Genomic DNA, 19814 nt, shown 5'->3' on the forward strand with positions numbered 1-19814 from the left:
GTCCCCCATAAAAAATCAAGAATGAAATGATTTTGAACATGTTAATTGTTACGTAATAATAGAATGTATAGGTGGGGTTTTTTTATTGATATTTAGGTTTTTGTAAACAATGATCATGTTCCAATCAATTTTTGGTCTTAATTTTTTTTATTTTGTAATTATTTATATATTTTTTATTTATTATTATTATTATTTTATTTTTTTATTTTATTTTTTTTGGGGGTGGGGGTGGGGGGCGTCAAAGGTCAACAGCCGGCTGTGGGGGGGGGGGGGGTACCAGAAGGTACATGTACCAAATGATAGAAGGCTTTACAATCGTAATAACTTATCCATCGTCGGCAAACTTTGAGTCAGTTCTGTTGGATGTTGGCCGAGGTGTTCCAATTGAAGGCTTTGGTAATTTCTGGCAATGATTCAAAGAAATGATAATTTATAATCTAATAATTGTTATGTGAAAACTAAATAAATTGTGTACAATTGTATTATTCATTTACATGGGTAACAAATAAACAAGTCATTCTAAATCTAAAATAGTTGTAAATAGTCCTATTGTATTTCTACACAGCATGATCTGGGTCCAATAATCATTGTCTACTTGTAATGTGTTGCCATGACGACTTTAACAACAAAGTACTATGTATTCTAGATAGCTGTTATATTAACAGGGGTGTAGCTAGCCCTTAATTCATGTGGAATCATAATTGTTCTAGGGGTGGTCAGGAGCATGCCCCCCCTCGGAAATTTTTTAAAACCATGGTGCATTCTGAGGTGCTTTATTTAGTACTCGAAATGGACAGTTTTAGGATTATTTAGTCAAGTATGCATACTGCAACTTTGCCTGATTTTTTTTGTCAGAATCGTTTGGATTCAGCCGCGTACTCGCATATAGGCAGCTACGCTCCTGATTGATAGAAGCATGAGCAGGCTCGTTAACTTTTATGGTGCTTGCCAACATGATGTTTGATTTTTCTTGAAAAAAAACCCAAAGAAATAATGGAAATGCTTAACAAGAATGAGCAAAAATATTTTAAAGGTTCTTGATTTTCAAATTGCTCATCTCATGTATGGTCGCATCTATAGTGATCTTTGATATGCTCTCCTGGATCTGATAAGCTCAGCCTACCAGCTAGTATTCAGCGAATAGCTTTCACGCATTATATTTATGTATTCCAAGAATCATGGTTAGTTGTTGTTTCTGTTTTACAGAATAAACCTAAAATACAAATAACGTTTCGGGTCTGACTTGCGTACTCCTTTACATACATAAGGGTCTGTTACTGTATGTTGTTTATGTTGTATAAACACAATATAGAAAATTACACCTCATTTTACGAATCAAAAGTTCTAAGGCATAATATTATTTATTTTGCACATAATGGATTGATTGTCCCAATTCCATAAGGAGTAGCCTTGATCTAATTTCATTAACATTGATCCTTGATCCTATTTCGTTAACAGTGACCTTGACTAATTAAAATATCATTACAATGACGTTGATCCAATTTCCTTAACAGTAACCTCATTTGCCAATTTCATTAAAAGTAACCTTGATCCTATTTCATTAGCAGTGACCTTGACTCAATTTCATGAATGCATGACCTTGATCCAATTTCTTTCACACTTTACCCTCTGTGTCTCCTAATCATGCAACGCCAACTCACAATAGCAAATACTTCCACTTTTTTCTACTCAAAATGACTATCTGTTCAGATTATGTTATATATTGAACTTTTATAATATATAATTCATTAACAACCAAAAGTAAAAAAAATAATAAGAGAAATGATGTTCACTACATTAAAGAACTTACACCCAACAAAGCATGTATGTATACATGTTTATTTCAAGCAACATATACTGGGTAGCACACATAGTACATGTAAGAATAAGTACATTGACTAACAGCATCCATGAACTGTTAAGGTATCAGACACACAAATATATATATATATGTAAGTAGCAAAAAATTCTTTGGCCTCAAGAGATTTTAAAATGTCATTTACTCGCAATTTCAGTCCAAATAAAGAACAAATATAACAACTGTAATAATTTTATTCATAATATTCTTAGTTTTGATTTGATTTATATTACAACAAAGTTATATCTTTTTATACTTAGTCACTCTTGTTGGCACAATGTTGCGCGAGAGTGTGGTCTTGAAAGTTGTGTTGTGGAGGGAAACCGGAGAAATGCCACTTTTTCTTTCGGTTATTTTTAAGACATAATTTTGTTTTCTTAATCAGCAAGCAAATACTTTTCAAATGATACCAAACCTTGTACAGAGTTTCCTTAAGGCATTAACAGTTAACATCAAGGTTCAAATGGAACTATCCGGGAACTACAAATATAGCTTATTTGCAAGTCAGATTCCATGAGGAATTGCAATTGTAGAGATAAACTGCCTAACACCCTATGATTATAGGCAATTTTGATAACATTATATGATTATAGGTAATTTTGAACACATTATATGATTATAGGCAAATTTGAACACATTATATGATTATATGTAATTTTGAACACATTGTATGATTATATGTAATTTTGAACACATTGTATGATTATAGGTAATTTTGAACACACTGTATGATTATAGGTAATTTTGAACACATTGTATGATTATAGGTAATTTTGAACACATTATATGATTATAGGTAATTTTGAACACATTATATGATTATAGGTAATTTTGAACACATTATATGATTATATGTAAATTTGAACACATTGTATGATTATAGGTAATTTTGAACACATTGTATGATTATAGGTAATTTTGAACACATTGTATGATTATATGTAATTTTGAACACATTATATGATTATATGTAATTTTGAACACATTGTATGATTATATGTAATTTTGAACACATTGGTAGAGTATTTCATTCTTAGATGTCTACTCAAGGAAACTAATTAGCTGCTGTTACAATTTTAGTACTATTAGTAGCTTATTAGCCTTGTAGCCTTTTTGTCAATAAACAATTCCAATGGGCAACAGCGTCAGTCAGTCCTTGATTAATTGAGGCACTGTGATCCCAACTAACCCCATACTCAACTTAGTCGGTTTGATTTATCAAACCCATTTGTTTTGTTGATGTTTTTACCATCACTTTCAGTAAGCATTTGATTTAGTTATTAACTTGTTCAGACATATTTCCCTCAGGTATTCATTCCATGTGGAAAACATATTTCCCTCATGTATTTATTCTATAATATGAACATATTCCCCTTCTACATTTATTTTATGAGGGGAACATATTTCCCCCATGTATTTACTCTGATGTGAACAGATTTACCTCATGTATTTACTCCATGATGTGAACATAATTCCTTCATGTATTCATTCTATGAGGAGAACATATTTCCCTCATGTATTCATTCTATGAGGAGAACATATTTCCTTCATGTATTCATTCTGAGGTGAACATATTCCCCTTCTACATTTATTCTATGAGGAGATCATATTTCCCCTCATGTATTCACTCTCGTGTGAACAGATTTACCTCATGTATTTACTCCATGATGTGAACATAGTTCCCTCATGTATTTATTCTATGAGGTGAACATATGGAATTTCCATTATGTATATATTCTATTTGGATAACATATTTCCCTCAATTTACGAATTATCTATTCATTAAGGTGAATATAATTCCCTCATGTATTTGTTCTATGTGGAGAACATATTTTCCCTCATATTTGTTTTTTCATTGAGGAGGACGTAGTTTCCTTATGTATTTATTCTTTGAAAAAACATAGTTTTTCTCTCTCATGTATTTTTTCTTTTTCATGTATTTATTCTATGTAAATATTACCATTATGATGACCACAAAATAATCAGTTCTATTGTTATATTGTTCACATCACTTCCAATAAGCATTAGGGTCAGTCTTAAACTTATTCAAGCACTGAGGTGAACAGAGGTAGCCCTGTACAGGTACAGCCGTCCTGCCAGTGGTGTCCACTGCAGTAATGGCTGAGGTGACAGCGCGGAGGTCCACCATGCGCGTGTATCCCACGCTGCCTTGGAAACAGAAGCTCCCACACCAACACACGCGCGCAGAGTCAAGGTATCGACACAGGTGCGGATGGAGGTCTTCCTCAGAGTAGGGTAGCCTGGAAAGTGAGGTTATTAGATAATTGAAACACTCTTTGAATTGTTTCCTGACTAAAAATCTTCAAAACTTTCTTGTTCTAAATAAAGATATTTCATCTATGTTAAAATACCAGATAATTTATCTAAAGGGGAAAACAAAAGACAGCCGTTTATGCTGTTATTGAACATAGTTAGCAAGTTTATTGATAATAAATGATCAAAGGCTAAACATTGGTCAGTTAAGAATTCGGACAGGGCCATAGAATTTGGTCCAACTCTGACTATTCAATAGACTTATAAATTCATCATGAATAAGCGACTACAGCAATCTGTTTGTGGTATGAGACACTATACTCCTTATAGGGATATAATTCAAGACTCAGTACTAAGTACACACAATTATACAAGTATTGGTTACGCAAAAAAACAATGCAACCAAGTTTGGTGATGATAGGCTAAACTTTGCACGAGTTAAAATGCAGCCAAGGTCAATAAGTCTATTTTGGACAATTAAAGGGAATAACTTGAGTGGTGTTCACTGAGCTCATCTGAGATATAAGGTTATAGAGAAAATAATTTTGAAGTGAACATTGCAATGGATGATTCCTGTTACATCCTCTTGAATGAAGAGTGTAAAAACTCGCTGCCTCGAACCAAATTTATATTGAAGCCACCTTTATCTTAATTTAAAACTATTATTGTGTCCATAGGACATCGATATGCCCACTTGCCTCAAGTGACATAGGTAATGTTTACACCAGTTCCCAACCCAAAGAAGTCAGTAAAATATGTCAAAATTGCAATATAAAATCTTGGTTTGTCAATCACAGGATATAGAAGTTATTAATAAATATTCCAACTTGCCCTAAAACTTTAACCTAAGTTCCATAGTCAATCAGGGGCCATAATCTGTGACAAGAATAATATGGAGTTATCTAATCTCATCATGTGATGGCCCTGAACAACTGCGTGAAGTATTAAGTCAATTGAATGTAGGGTATTGGACATATAAGTGAAAATCCCAACTTGCCCTAAAACTTTAACAGGACGCCGAGGCCGACGCGAGTAGTATAGCCCATATATTCTTCGAATAGTTGAGCTAAAAATGCAATTTTTTGCCAAGTTTCATTACTCTCCCCTAACTATGTGCAACTGCAAACATAACCCTGAGTTACACAGCTTATTCGCCCCAACAAAATAACCCATAACATAAAGGTTTCATGACTCTAGTCATATAGTTTTGAAGTTTTGAATGACAAGTTCGAAAAATTCCCATTTTTGGTAATTAAAGGGCCATAACTCTCCCCTTACTATGTGCAGCTGCAAACCAAACCCCAGGTGCACTACTTAATCAACTCAAGAACATGCCTCTAAGGTTTAAGACTCTAGGTCAAATAATTTTGATAATTTTACCATTATCCCTTAAATGCCAATTTACAACATAAGCATTATTCAGGAAAACCACTGTGTTTGGGTGTTTCTGACATTAGCAGTGATGATAATATCGAGTTCATGTTATACCTGTATTTTCTAACATATCTGGCAGCACATTCCAGCAATGTAGGCACATCAACAGAATCCGCGGTAGTCTCATTCTCCGTAATAATAAAACTGTTTCCATAGAGATCAACATTCTCAAGTCTCAATCTCATAAATCCTGCGGGCAACACCGTCAATTTATTTCCTGCTAGTGACACAGATTTCAAATTTTGTAAACGACCAATAGTCGGAGGTATCTGTTCTATAACATTGTTATCAGCTTTTAATGTCATCAAATTCGTGAGTTCGCAAATCTGCACAGGCAACTGCCGTATCTGATTATCACTCAAGTCTAGCAGACTTAGGCTTTTTTGCAATGTCTTCAGTTTACATATAGTTACAGGAAATTTCTGGAATTTGTTATTTTTCAGTATTAGCTCAGCCAGCATCTGCAGACTGCCAATCCCATCCAGGACGTCATTGAGACTGTTGTCGCTGAGATCGAGGCTTACCAGGTTTCGTAGTTGGAATATTCGGCTGTCTATTCTCCTCATGTTACAATCATTCACCTGAAAACAAAAACAAACTATCAGTGAATGTGATTAATATACCCACAGCCACCTTGATAGGAAATGGCATTGAAATATTTAGAGATCCCACCTAAAAATGACAATGCTGTTGATAGGGTTATGGTTCTTGTACACTGCACTTCCTCTCACTGTGCTTTAAAGACCGACCAACTACAGGGTGACTCCAATATACCCTTTCAAACTTTGTTTGTCAGTGGTCAAATAACATATACCATTTAAAAGCATTACCATAAGAGCTTTCAGAGAACATTCACTCAGCATATATTTTTAAGTACTTTATACACCAGTTTTATGATCACATCCGCACACAAATCAGATGTGTCTCCTCTTGGAGTGCTTATAACTTTTCAAGTAAATAGGGGGCCACCTACTGACCATGATCTATGTGCATTCTATACGATATGGAGACTCTACAGCTGTAGAAGTCTTTCAAAATGTTTTGACAGGAAAAGAAGCACCCGCTATTTTTCTAGTATATGTCTCCTTTATTTGCCCTCTGACCTTTTGACCCCAAAATCAATAGGGGTCATCTACTGAGCATGACCAATGTGCATACCAAGTTTGAAGATTCTTCACCAAATAAATTGATTGGAAAAGAAAGCGATATTTTTTCCCTAGTAAATCTCACCATGACCTTGACCTTCAACAAAAATCAATAGGGGTCATCTCCTGATAATAACCAATGTATATGTCATATTTAAGAAATATTACACAGCACTGAAGGTCATATGATATCAAAAGGACCGGCCAGTCAGCAACCAGAAATGTAAGACCGAGGCGTCAGCAGTGGTGTGTAAATGTTTGTTATATTATACCAAACATTTTATATTACCATTCTATATTTCAAAAGCACTTTAAATTTCTTTCATTGATCAAAGCAAATCATGTTTACTTGCCATTTTTTTTCACTTTTGTGAAAACAGCAAGCTGCACTTACCAGTTGTATGACCTCATCGATCCATATTAAATTGTTGGCAAGGTCCAGACCGGACAAAAATATTATATGGTCCAGTGATGTAATATTTATATCAAAATACAGAGATATATGGACCGATCAACTTTATATATACAAAGAAGGGACACATTTATGTAAGGTATAATATAACATTAATATTTATTTTACCTTTAGATGATAGCACAACTTTTATGCAAGATGCACCATTCCATGGCACTTTAAATCCCAGAAACAGTAACAAAGTCATGGCTGAGTTATGCAATACCTGTAATGTTTCTAAAGTAGATGGAAAGTTCGTAGTCAGGGGATAGTTTTTCTTTGTTGTGATAACCATCACTGTTTTGGGTCGCTCTATTTTCTTGGTTGTAACAGGTGCAAGAACTGAGAATACCGTCTTGTCGAGTGTTTTCCCTTGAACTACTTGTCGAAGTACATTCAGGAAACTTTTTAGCTGTATAACATCTGCCTGAAATGTTAAGTACAGTTGATTGTTTCATTTCGCTTGTAAATAAGGTCAGGAAAATATATTAAACAATACTTTATCCTTTTCACAGAGTGGTGTTGCAAATTTAAAACTTTTCGAGAGAAGCAAAACTGAGAAAATCATGTATTTTTTTTTCAAAAATTTATGCAACTTCTGAATACACATGTAATTATGTTTGAAAAAGTTTATTTTTGTTTAAACTGACCAGTTGAGTTTTATACTTTGTCCAAATGGCTTTGTAAAATGGTTTGTAACGATGATAAAAGTTGAAAAAAAAGTATTTTGTTTCTTAAAATAAATTTGTCTAAATGCTTAAAGCTGCACTCTCACAGATTGAACGTTTTGACATTTTTTTTTAATTTTTGACTTCGAACGAGCCAATTTTTGCAAAAATCCATGGAAACCAGTGATACAAGACTGCTGACAAAAATTAGATTTTTACATTTAAGTTCAAAAATTGATTTTTTATGCATTTTTCTTTAACCATTAGTAACGGTTAAAGCCATAATATATTAATTTTGGAACGGAAATATGAAAATCTACGACCTTATGAATTACCTTGCTTATACAAATATCCTTTTCAGGGTTTTTAAGCCTAATAGTGGCCTTGCCTTCTGCTACAAACTTTGTGAAAACTCTGTCCAAATTGTTCTGAACCTGAAATGTAAGACATTATTAAAACCTCTTCAAATGAAATGAAAAATGCATTGTCCATAATTTCATAACATTTAATAGCAGATTAAGTGTAATTTTCACATAGGTTTAACAAAAGTGCTGCGGAGCAAACAACTTTTAACAAAACAAGGGAAATAATTTCACAATTATCAAAGTCAGAGTTATGGGCCTGGATACTCAATCAGAGATTTTGTATTGTCACTGGTATCATTTGTACATCAATCCATATTGATATGGCCACATATTTTCCCTTTAAAACCGATGAGGAGTCAATTAATAAACTGCTCTGTCCCCAACCTGATATTTTGTACCGCTTTTGTCCTTCGTTGTACAGATCATCATGTAAACATTGTTCGATGGCGAGCTGCGACCAATTGCCATCTGGGCTCGGACAGGTTTGCTCGCTTTCCTCAAGTTTGCAGTTGCCAACATCCGATCCAATACCTCTACATCACATGTTAGCCTCATCTCTTAGTCCTATGAATTTATAATGAATATGAAGAAAAATATTAAAAAGTCTCTCAAAAGACTCCACTTAACATAATTTTATATAAGAGATAACACAGTTGAAGCTTTGACATTTAATCAAATTTGAATCACAAAATTTTCAAAACAATCAGGGCATTGCATTCCCAACTTGCTCTGTAGAGTCATGTGGTATCGCTATATATTGTATCTTGTGTAATAGCACTCTCGATTGCTGGAGTGGCGTGGAGATTAAAGCTGCTAAACAGCAGCTAAGAGTACTTTAATAATTTAAAAAAAATGCTGTTGCACAGAATATCTGTCTTAAATAAATGGCCAAAGACCATGTGCACATGGTGGAGGAATGGTTAAACTATGTGCAACCATTTCTTCTAAGTACAAGACAACCAACTCTGCATGATGATACAAAATGAAGTTTGTCCTTTAAATCATTATAAATAATAATAAAATGGGTGCAAACTTTCTTGTACAATCTTGCCGACCACACACAAAGGCCAATAATGTAAACAATCTCTAGTCATTCGCATGTTTTGTAAACAATCCCTAGTAATTCGGATAAAACATAATCCGAAATTTGAATACAAGAATACTACTGGTAAAGCGTCAAATCGTGTGTATGTTTCGTATATATTAGCTGCACTTAAGTATTAAACCAACAAAACAATTTAACTGATACGAGTACGTTATAAAATCACACACTGACGAGGTAACAATAAGATTGCGGTAGATTGCCCTCTTAAACGTCAAAAAGTCCGGGAAAATCTAAGTTCCCTGTTTGGTAAGACTAGTCACAAAACTTGTACCAAAAAACAAAAAGGATAACTTTTTTCACACCGTTGGCACAGTGTAAACGCAAAGAAAAAAAACAATCACAAGCAAGAAACATGGAACAACTGCTCAAAACTCCACAAACAACACAGTACATATATATATGTGATATATATGTAAAAAAAAAATAGGTATGTTTATCACGGATTGTTAGGTACCGCCTTGGAACGGTCAGTAAAATGTAAATTTACTTGGGGGCTTAAACCAGTTTGTGTGCATAGCCTCACTTTTATCACAACAATCCCGAATAAAGTAAAAATGTAAAAGGTAAATCTTATGAAAGTCTGCATTAACTTGAAGAAACTTAATAATAAAACAAATAATAATAAACCAATAGGTGAACCCCAAGTACTTCAATCATAAGGGACCCAAACTCTATCTGCAGACGAAGGAATACAATTAAGATTACCTGATGCAAAAAAAATCAAAGATACGACGAAGTTATTGTTTTAAACTATGCTCACCACACACAGTCCGCAAGTATATTCCTAAGTACTTTTATATTTTATACTCACATTAGTTTGATGAAATATACTTTATTGATGCAAAGTAGTAATAAAACACTCATTAGAAAACAACCAATGTATCGTGATAAGGCGTTCAAACTTCGTGATTCGTTGATATAATTAATGTGTCATGGATGTTTTCTATCTTATTTTGATAGGGTATAAACTCATATTTTGGTGGATGTATTTTCCCCTATGTTTTGTTATTTGTGTACATGTTTGCATCATTTTCCTTGTCCTTACGATGTAATCTAATGCACTTTTATTACCCATTATACGCAGTCATATATGTGGTTATATACATAACCAATACATAATTACTGTTTGATCAATCTTCAATAACGTCCGATTTTATGTAATATTCAATTGAAAATATATGATCTAATATAAATTCATTCTCACCATTTAAATCCCAGAATTAATAAAATCTAATGAATTTATCGTATAATATGCTATGTGATAAAATTGTTGCATGCCATATATATACGTTTTTTTGTATGTATATGTGTTATTATGACGATAAGCATGTTATGCTTAAGTCGAATAAATATTCTGTTCTGTTCTTAAAAATAAATGGTTTAAAACTGTGTGATCATATGTTAGTAAAAAAAGACGATAAAAACGTGTATACATAATAATGAAATGGTTTTCATTAGTGGCAGCTTGGAGTAAGATTAAAATAATAAAAAATATGTTGTTTAACGATTGTCCGTTCCATGTCTTAATTCAACATTTGCAATTTGAAATTCAACATTTGCAATTTATTGGTATCTAGGAAAACATAAATGGCTGTTTGTATACTTTTCCAACAAAGCAGTTTTAATACATTCTGAAATGTGTAAAAAAAAAACTAAAAAAAAATGTGGTCACGTTGGGGTTTAAACCCATGACAGAAAAAATGCCTAAAACCTGATTAGGCAATTGCGCTATGTATTATTCAACATTATTCAATGGAGGTTTCCATTTGGAATGTATATCCTTAAAGACGCACATACATAAGTTTACATTGAAAGTGAAACATACAAAATAATATGGGTCAGCAGGTATGAATCAATTTTGTTAATGTTATATTTAAATTGTAAATTGGAGACTCATTTACAATATTTCTCCAGGTGTGTTTGTATTGATCTTTTAGTGATATCTCAACAACATGATTTAAGAAAAAATATTTTGTACCGTATTTAGTGCTAATTTTCTTTTAATCCTCAACACAAAAAACACTCGATAATATATCTGTTGAGTTGTGCATAAATAAATTGCCCGACTGGTTTTAATTGTTTAGAACAAAAGTTACGTGAAATAAATATATGGGTTTACATGAGAAAATGTCTCTTTTATCTGTTAAAAAACAACAAACAATTCCAAGACATCTTTGATAGATGCTTAAAATAAAATTCATACGCAACTCAAAATGCGCTTGAATTATGAAAGTTAAAGATGAAAGAATTTTTTAGCCCATATAAGCCGTATTTGGCTTATGCAATGATTTCATGGTTGAAATAATTTTGTTTTCACTAGATCTCACATTTCAGTGACCGAAATAGTTTATATATAACTAAAGGCTTACAAACGACAACAATGGTGTAAGATGAAGGTTTCGTTTAGAAACCATGGTTTTTAGGCCTATGGTCGGTTCATTTCACCTGTCAAGCAGTGTAAGGGGCAGTTAACACGTACCCAACTATGCGTCATCGGAAAGGTGTAGTGTAGCCTTGCAGGTAAGGCACAGGTTTTTAAGAACTACTTTTAGGTGTAAATATATTCATTCGCACCTGAAAGGTAAAGAATATAGTCCGTGAATAAATACCAAATCAGTCCCTTTTTATTGACAAACAAAATCCACCTTACCGTACGATTTTCTCTATCTTGTTTGTTTTGATTGATTGACGAAATTAAGATAAGATGCATGTGTTATATTTGCAAAACATGTAAACAAATTTCGGATAGCGTCGGTACACAGGAAATCAGAAAGGTGCAACTAAGAGGGATATTTGTGTTGAGGAAACTCGGCATTAAAACTGTTCTAAAGTCCCGTTTTTGTACATGGTAAATAAGTTTTATTAATTTGCAATTGTAAACATATATTTTGGAAAACGTCAACGCATTTAGTGGCGGAAAATCTGGGGCTCGATATCCGAAAATGTTGACAAGATGGCGGAAATTGATTTCTTGCAAATTTCTGAGAAATCGGCATTTTTTTCATCAAAAAATTATGTCCTTTTTGTGAACTTTCATTTACTAATACATATAATGAACTATGCACATATATGTACCTTCATACTGGCTTCTGTTTCTAAACATTATTGAGTAATATGTCTAGTTTTAATCATAATAAATAAAATCGCATGAGAAGGATCATAGCATGTGATGGGAAAAATCAGCCACCACTTTGCTCAGATGGATAGAGCACTGTGCTAGTGATAGAGCCGGGGCAAATTCGAGCCCCACACCAGGCTCACTTTCTTCCAGGTTTTCTTTAATAATGACAGTGGTTAATGACAAGAGTGCTGTAACAGTCTGCTGTAGGCGGCGGATAAGTGTAATGGTCCGCTGTAGGCGGTTATAGATGGAATTATGTTCGTAATACATATGTTAATATGTATGTTAATATGCAAATTAGCATAGCCTGGGTTCTGTGTGAATTTAGAGAATTTACTGTATATAAAAACCAGCGGTCCTCTTCAGGGTTGAGCATGCTTTTCCCTAAAGGTATCTGTTGGTGTTTGTTTTGATGTAGCATGTACAAATGGTGGCAGCGGTGGGATATTGACAACTGCTGGAACGGAGTTGCCTAACCCATAAGATTCCCAGACCAAGACTCGGGACGAGTCTTTTCAGAGGGGAAAGTAGTGTAAAGGTCCGCTGTATCGGCGGATTAGTGAAACGGTTTGCTGTGGGTGGCGAATGTGCATTCTTAGTATAACATTCTGTTATAGACGGTAGTACGTCCATAGTATGTATGTTAATATGCAAATTAGCAAAGCCTGGGTTCTGTGTGGATAGAGAATTTACTGTTTATAAAGACCAGTGGACCCCTTTAGGATCGAGCATGCTTTTCCCTGAAGGGATCTGTTGGTGTTTGTTTAACGTTGCATGGGTTAATGGGGGAGGAGTGAATAGTGTTAGAAACAGCTGCTCAGTTGGTTAGACCACTGGGCTAGTGTTCCTGCATTCGTGGGTTTAAGCCACACACTGGGAGCACTTTTTCTTACCATGTTTACTTCAGTATTTATTCGAGTATGTTATGTTTTATGTGTGAAGGGTATTTAAATAATAGGATCACAAAGTAGTTTTCAATTAAATGGTCACCACTAATCCTGCTTATTAATTTTAGGATAAGGAAGGTATTTATGACAGCCGTGCAGGGATTCAGCTTGAGCCAGTGTACTTACTGGTATAATGATTTGACACTTTTGTATTCTGTATTTACATGCTGAACATGAAGTGTTCTGAATCAGTTGATTAAGTTAATTAAGCATGGTTAACCTTTTGTCAGCACTCTTGACATGAGTAAAAAGTCATGCATGCCTAGATCAGCAAAATAATATTAAAGAGGCCAGAGTTCAGCAGTTAAGCTTTGGATTCCAGTTTGAGAGGTCTGAAGGGATATGTGGATAGGACCCCAGATATTTTGTGATCTCCAATTGACTGCCCTAGCCAAGAGATGTAGACAGCACTTGCTTTCTCTCATCAAGCTGGAGTTGAAAATAGTACCAACAGCTTCCCTGTCTGGCGCTTGAAACTGGAAATCTTGCAAAATTGTATTTGGTTCTAGTCAAAACAAAAGCAATGTCACCTATATACTGGCTATTTACACCAAGCACATTGATGAACAAATGTGTGTACTCAAAAGGGTTATAATCTCTCTGTCTTCAGCTCTACAATCTCTTCAGAAAATCTTCCACTGTAGCACATGACATGACATTGCTTAAAGACCCCTAGATTAGTTCTTGACCAGCAGGGGGGAATTTAGATAAATAATTTTGCAATATATATTATGTAATAATTCTCTCCTGAGGATGTACTATTGAAGTGTTTCGAAACCCCTAGCCTATGTAAGATAAATTGTTTGGCCTTGGCCTGACACAACTTGAAATCTTTTGCACATTATTTAATCTTAGCCAGTTATAGCTATTTCTTCACAGTTTATCCTTATAAAAAAAATACATCATTCTCATCATCATCATCATCACCACCACCACCACCATGAATCATCAACATCATTATAATAGTCAAATTTAACTGATGACATTCAAAGACAAAACAGCAATGGTACACTAACATTAAAAAGTGATGTAGAGTAGTAATGAAAGCTATTTGAACATTTCAACTTGCATTACTAATGTTGAAGATGCATCTGCAAGTACTTTTAAACTTTGGTACAATAACATAAGAAATAAAAATTCTAAGAGAGTAAATATGGTACAGTATGTATACACCAGCAAATGTGCTTTCTAAGTAAATATGGTACTAATGTATATTCTAAGGAAAAAAGGTACTGTAACATAAAAATATTCTAAGCAAGAAAATATGGTACGACAACACACTACAACAAGTTAAATTGGTACAATACGGTAATATAAAAATATTCTAATGACATAAATCTGGTACCATACAGAAATAAGAGTATATTTTAAATAAATTGTAATAAATAAAAATAATGAGCAATGTCTCAATAATACGATGATGTACATGTATGATGGTGGTGATGAAATGAAAAATTATCAATGACAATAAATATGAACATATGGACCTCTACCTCTATTCTCTCTTGAAATAAAAAAACTATATACAAGAATACACCTCTGTGAATGTCTAGCTGTTACCATGGGAACAAAGAATGCAGAAAATATCACACAAATTGAGATAATCAGAAAGATGGTGAGGCTCACTTTGTAGATCAGGAGAAACACACATACCCAGGTTAATGGTATAGACGGGCTTCCTCCCCTCAGCTAGCAGTTAATTTGTGTTTGTAGTTTAAAATGTGAACATCTTTGCTTGGAATTTTATATGAAATCTGTGGATTGGATTTACAATTTTAGTGTTTTTTTAGTAACAGCAGTTGCGACTTATCAAAGTGAGTTTACTTATATACCCTCATTAAGATATTTAAAAAAAAAATGAAAACTAATTTCATGTTGTTATCAGGTTATTTTGCTTTAGTTGTGTGAACAAGGTCATTATGTCCCATGACATATTACAATGTGATCCAGTCAGGATTTAAAAAGGGCAGGAGGATAAAGGGCAGGTTTGGAAAATCAAAGCGCTGTACTTCACAAACAGCAAAGTGGCAAGACAGGGAGGCATGGAAGGGTGATTTGGGGCTCCTCCTCAATTTTTTTAAGATTGTTTAACCCAGACTAATTCATTTTCCTTCATGTATGATCTAAAATAGATTATCATTCATTTTTAGTTTCAATTCTGGTGTTCCCATCATTTATTGATGTGTGGTTTGTTTGTAGCGTTTTTACATGTATTTGTGTCTCTCATTCAGTGTCGTTTAGTCCATTTCATACACAAAAGCAGAAAGCCTCTAAATAGGGTTGATATTTTTCGGCTACTGGTAGTTTTCATTTAATTATTGTCCTTGTAGTTTCCATTATACATGTATTATTTATGCAAGAAAACTAAACTCAATTGATGTTTCATTGTTGGTATTGACATTTAATAGATTCTGCTAATGGAAAACCGAAATATGTAATATAACTTGAATATAATAGTTTTAATTAATTTCTACCTATATTATTATTATATTATATATAACTTTTTGGTTCCGTAACTAAATAATACAATAGTAATAAATTTTTACCCTTAGAATGGATTTTGAATTTGTGTAGCGTTCTGCTTTACAGACATTTAAATTGATATCAAAATTGGCTTACAAGGCCGTCTGAGTTATACTTAGTCATTTGTGAGCAAGCGTTGGAGCGAGAAATATGTACATATTTGTATAGACAATTATGATTTTCATGCAAGTCAGCTGTCTATTGGTGCAAATACAAATAAAACATTAAAGTTAACAAGGTTGACTACGAAAATATTTTGATTGTGAATTTACTGAAGACTGCGTAATAGCTGTATATTGGTATTTTAAATAAATAGATTTAAGAATAAGCAGCTGAAATAAGTTTTTACCTCCCTTTGCAGTGAAGGTTAAACCCAATATTACGGTGGGGAAGCATATTGATTTTGCATATTGAACAGTGTGACTCACTGCGGCATAAGCAGAGGCTGTGGGTAATTATTATTACAGAGTCGGTCTGCAAAACCAGAAGAACCCAGATGGAATTTATTTATTGAGATCAACAATGTGAGTGTTTCAGTGTGGCTGGGCCTTTTCATATCTACATCTCTAGCCAAAGGTGGAGTTTTCTTATCAGATGAATTCACAGGGTGAAGCAAATATTACTTCTCTCTCTGTGTAGGGTTAAACATTACCTGACAGTTGGGCGAATAACTCAATTCCTGCGTTTATTTTTTGGAATGAGAAAAAATCAAACTGGATTATATGCGGAAATTTTAACATCTTTTTCATGATAATGTGGATTTAATACATAAATACACCCAACAGATTGATGTTTGCTCTTGTATTAAGTTTGACTTTGATGAATCATTTTGGAATATTTGTTTGTGTTTGAATATACTGCTCCTCGATTCAGTTGTGCAGATATTATGTGCAGTGTTATTTAGCTAGGATATTTAATAATTTATTACAAGCAGGTAGTTGTGTGGGAATGCCAAACAGTGTTAACTAGTTGTTACCTGTAAGGACTTACGTTTTCTCCCTTTGGAGTTGTGATGTTTAGCTAGTTTTGTATTCAACTTCCGAAACAGGTATTTTTTCAAAGAGTTTATAATTATTATTTACTGTTTTAATTATGAGATAGAATCAGAGCTACAGATAAGGGTCGTAATTGACATAATATGCTTTGAAATGCACCAATAATGACATCAAATTAAACATCTCATTATGAACATGGATTGTCTACTATTACTACATTCTATTTAGGACCAATTCTAGAACAACCACTTCGACTAAATTGAAGACAGCGCTTAATATGTTTTGCAGACAATTGGAACACCTCAGCCATTTTCCATCAAAAAGAATCTGGTGCATTCGGACAGTTTACAAACTCAGAATTCTTCACATTTAACTGCCTGATCTACTTAAAGGATCTTGCTCTTAGGAATCTTTATTATTAATGCTATAATATCTCACTGGGAACCAATTTGAACCTAATAATACACATTACATGTTAAAATCTACAATTAATTAATATTTTTGAATAATAAGTGTATTGATGTTTAGGCATACATCCCAGGTTGTTTCCAATGGGAAATTGCTGAGGAGTTCTGTATGGCTCTCCAGAATGATTATTGCCTTAGTACTGGATATTATAAACACGATACTATGTGTTACATAGTTATACTGGTTATTATTTAAATTCACATGTTTTGTGGGACGTTTGATTGAACCCTTTTTTGATAAAAAATCTTTGGTTTCTTTTAATAGTGTTCAGGGATGTTAAAAAATATTAACATTAAATAAGTATATACTTTTAAAGCAACCTTCCGCTGCTGATAATGCCACCTATGGAATAATTCAACATTAACATATAAGGTTGCATCATGCACGATTGTGTTCCTTTTTGGACATAAAAGCTCTTAACATATTTAAGTGTATTATCAAGTAAAACTAAAGCAGTGAGCATACAGAAAATTGTTTTGTTTTACTGCTCACATTGGCTGGCTTCTCACAATTATCAAAAAAGTACTTTAAACCTACATGTAGTTGCCTGGCTTGTTATTGTCAAAGTTTCAGATAAAGTTTACATATAAACAGCTAAAATGTCTCATATTGGTATTGTAAGGTTTAAGTTAAATTACCTTGTTTAACAATTTTGGCTATAGCAGTCATCAAAATTTGGCCTTTAAATTCACAAGCCAAAATACTAACATTTTCTACATGGCTGAAGAAACTGAAATGAACCAGGCTTTAATAATTTAGATATTGAGCAAGCCTGGCAAAAAATAACCAGAGCAGGGCTTATGCATGCTTGTTTTAATTTCAACCATTGAAATATAATTTAGACTTGGGTATGAAAACATCTTCATGTATATGAACCCGAGTCTCTTTGGTAAGGCTTTGTGGCAGATCTGTGATCTAGTGGTAACATACTTGACTTTCAATCCAGGGGTGGCAGGTTTGATTCCCCTCATCAGCACTATAAATACTTATTGTCTTCTGCAAGGGACCTTAAATGGGGTCCCGTGTGACAGTGCTATACACTGGTGCATGTCAAAGAACCAGGGTAGCTCTTACCAGGTTTACATTCTGTCTTTGCTCTATGCTCCAAAAACATGAAATAACAAACAATCTTATCGGAGCACTCACAGAATGGGCAAGACCCGAGTGCGAGTATTAATCGGCTTACACACACATTTTGTATAGCTGTTTGCTCATATAATTTCAGGTAACAGGTGGCGGTAGGGTGCCACAATGACGGAAGTAGAGATCATGCCCCAAACTGGGGTGCGCTGGGAGTCTGGCCAGATGGAAGATGACTTTGAAGGGGGAAATAACTCCGCTAAACTGTTTGAACGTTCCAGAATTAAAGCTTTAGCTGGTAAGTTCCCTCTTTGTCAATTGTTATATTTGATCCAGAGAAAAATAGTTGAAGATGCTTTACAAGATTTTAAAAATAAAAACAGGGTGCTTGTGCAGATTTGAAATTTTGAATAAAATTAACATCTGGGGGCCGTTTCAAAAAATTATTTTAGTTGTAATGTCACATTGATGCTTGATATTTCCTTTGTGTTCATTTAATACTGGCTGAAGTTTAATTTACTCAAATTTGAAGCTTCATAACATTAATATGACCCAAAGATGTTTTCAAATTTTTACTTTAATCGACTAAGATCTTTATTGAAATGGCCCCCTGCCCTGGTGCATAAAATTTCAGCACTGTTTCCCCAGTATTGTTAACCACTCTGCTTTGGGGCCTAAGTTTTGTAAAAGAAGAAAAGGTGTTTTCTTTGGACAGGAGCAAAGGGCGATAAAATCTGAACCATGCATGTTATCTGGCATGAGAAAGACAATGAATATGCTTAAGTCACATACCTCCTTATATGCATTACGACCTCGATCCTGGTTAATCATGTCTGTCATAAACAGTCCACTGCATCTTTTTGTCAACACATTGTAGTTTGTATTGAAAGTGTGCCCTTGTTTCTTCAGTCTTCATAAAATAGTCCATGTATACTGTTACAGTTAATTATATATGATTCCATTTGTAACTGTTTTTGCATTCAAACCTGTCCAAGTGTTCAGGCACGCACATTTTATCAAGTCCATCAGCGGCGTGACACAATTTCCAGTTGAGGCTCAAGTTGTCGAGATTTCTATGGCTTGTATTTATAGTCCCGTGGTTCCTACTTGTGCTGTCCTAGTTGTCAGCAGTTTATATCAATTATAATATTAATTAGAATATATGATTGTCGGTTCACTACATTTGCATTGTAGAAGTTGAATCTTGTATCGGATTACCTTTTTTCTTATTTTAGTGTTTAATGATATAGTTTTAAGTGACAGTGCTATCTCATTTCATGTATATCCTTTCTTGAGTTAAAACTATGAAACTAAAGTTATGATTTTTTGATAGTGAAGATAACATAACGTTTGTATGACGGGCAAATACTTGTTATTTTT

At 33.8% G+C, this 19814-nt stretch overlaps 2 protein-coding genes across 7 annotated transcripts in view; one reads left to right on the forward strand and one right to left on the reverse strand.

The window, feature by feature from the left end:
- Positions 1-1825: 1825 nt before the first annotated feature.
- LOC128208805 (leucine-rich repeat protein 1-like) lies at positions 1826-19801 on the reverse strand. Its single transcript, XM_052912420.1, has 6 exons — positions 19227-19801; positions 8580-8759; positions 8166-8264; positions 7389-7589; positions 5621-6147; positions 1826-4119 (listed from the first exon to the last, which is right to left on the reverse strand). The coding sequence occupies exons 2-6, from the start codon at positions 8748-8750 to the stop codon at positions 3867-3869; spliced, it is 1251 nt and encodes a 416-aa protein (XP_052768380.1). The 5' UTR covers positions 8751-8759; positions 19227-19801; the 3' UTR covers positions 1826-3866.
- LOC128208803 (spectrin beta chain-like) overlaps positions 12011-19814 on the forward strand; it is a 76399-nt gene continuing 68595 nt past the window's right edge. For 2 of the 6 annotated variants that reach the window (XM_052912412.1, XM_052912417.1), the window contains exons 1-2: positions 12011-12148; positions 18580-18732. In XM_052912412.1, the coding sequence (XP_052768372.1) occupies positions 18606-18732 (127 nt within the window). In that variant the 5' untranslated portion in view covers positions 12011-12148; positions 18580-18605. Of the gene's footprint in view, positions 12149-15012; positions 15183-16278; positions 16416-16448; positions 16468-16510; positions 16940-18579; positions 18733-19814 lie in introns of those variants that run through there. The other 4 variants (XM_052912413.1, XM_052912415.1, XM_052912416.1 and 1 more) reach the window with 4 other exon arrangements.

This window comes from Mya arenaria, chromosome 11 (assembly GCF_026914265.1).
Source record: "Mya arenaria isolate MELC-2E11 chromosome 11, ASM2691426v1".
NCBI lineage: Eukaryota > Metazoa > Mollusca > Bivalvia > Myida > Myidae > Mya > Mya arenaria.

Excerpts from the sequence above, each read along its gene's own strand:
- LOC128208805 (XM_052912420.1), bottom strand. The coding sequence starts at position 8,750 with ATGAGGCTAACATGTGATGTAGAGGTATTGGATCGGATGTTGGCAACT. Across the intron at positions 7,590-8,165 it reads AGGATATTTGTATAAGCAAG|GCAGATGTTATACAGCTAAA; the intron begins GTAATTCATAAG and ends TTAACATTTCAG. Across the intron at positions 4,120-5,620 it reads AGATATGTTAGAAAATACAG|GCTACCCTACTCTGAGGAAG; the intron begins GTATAACATGAA and ends CTCACTTTCCAG.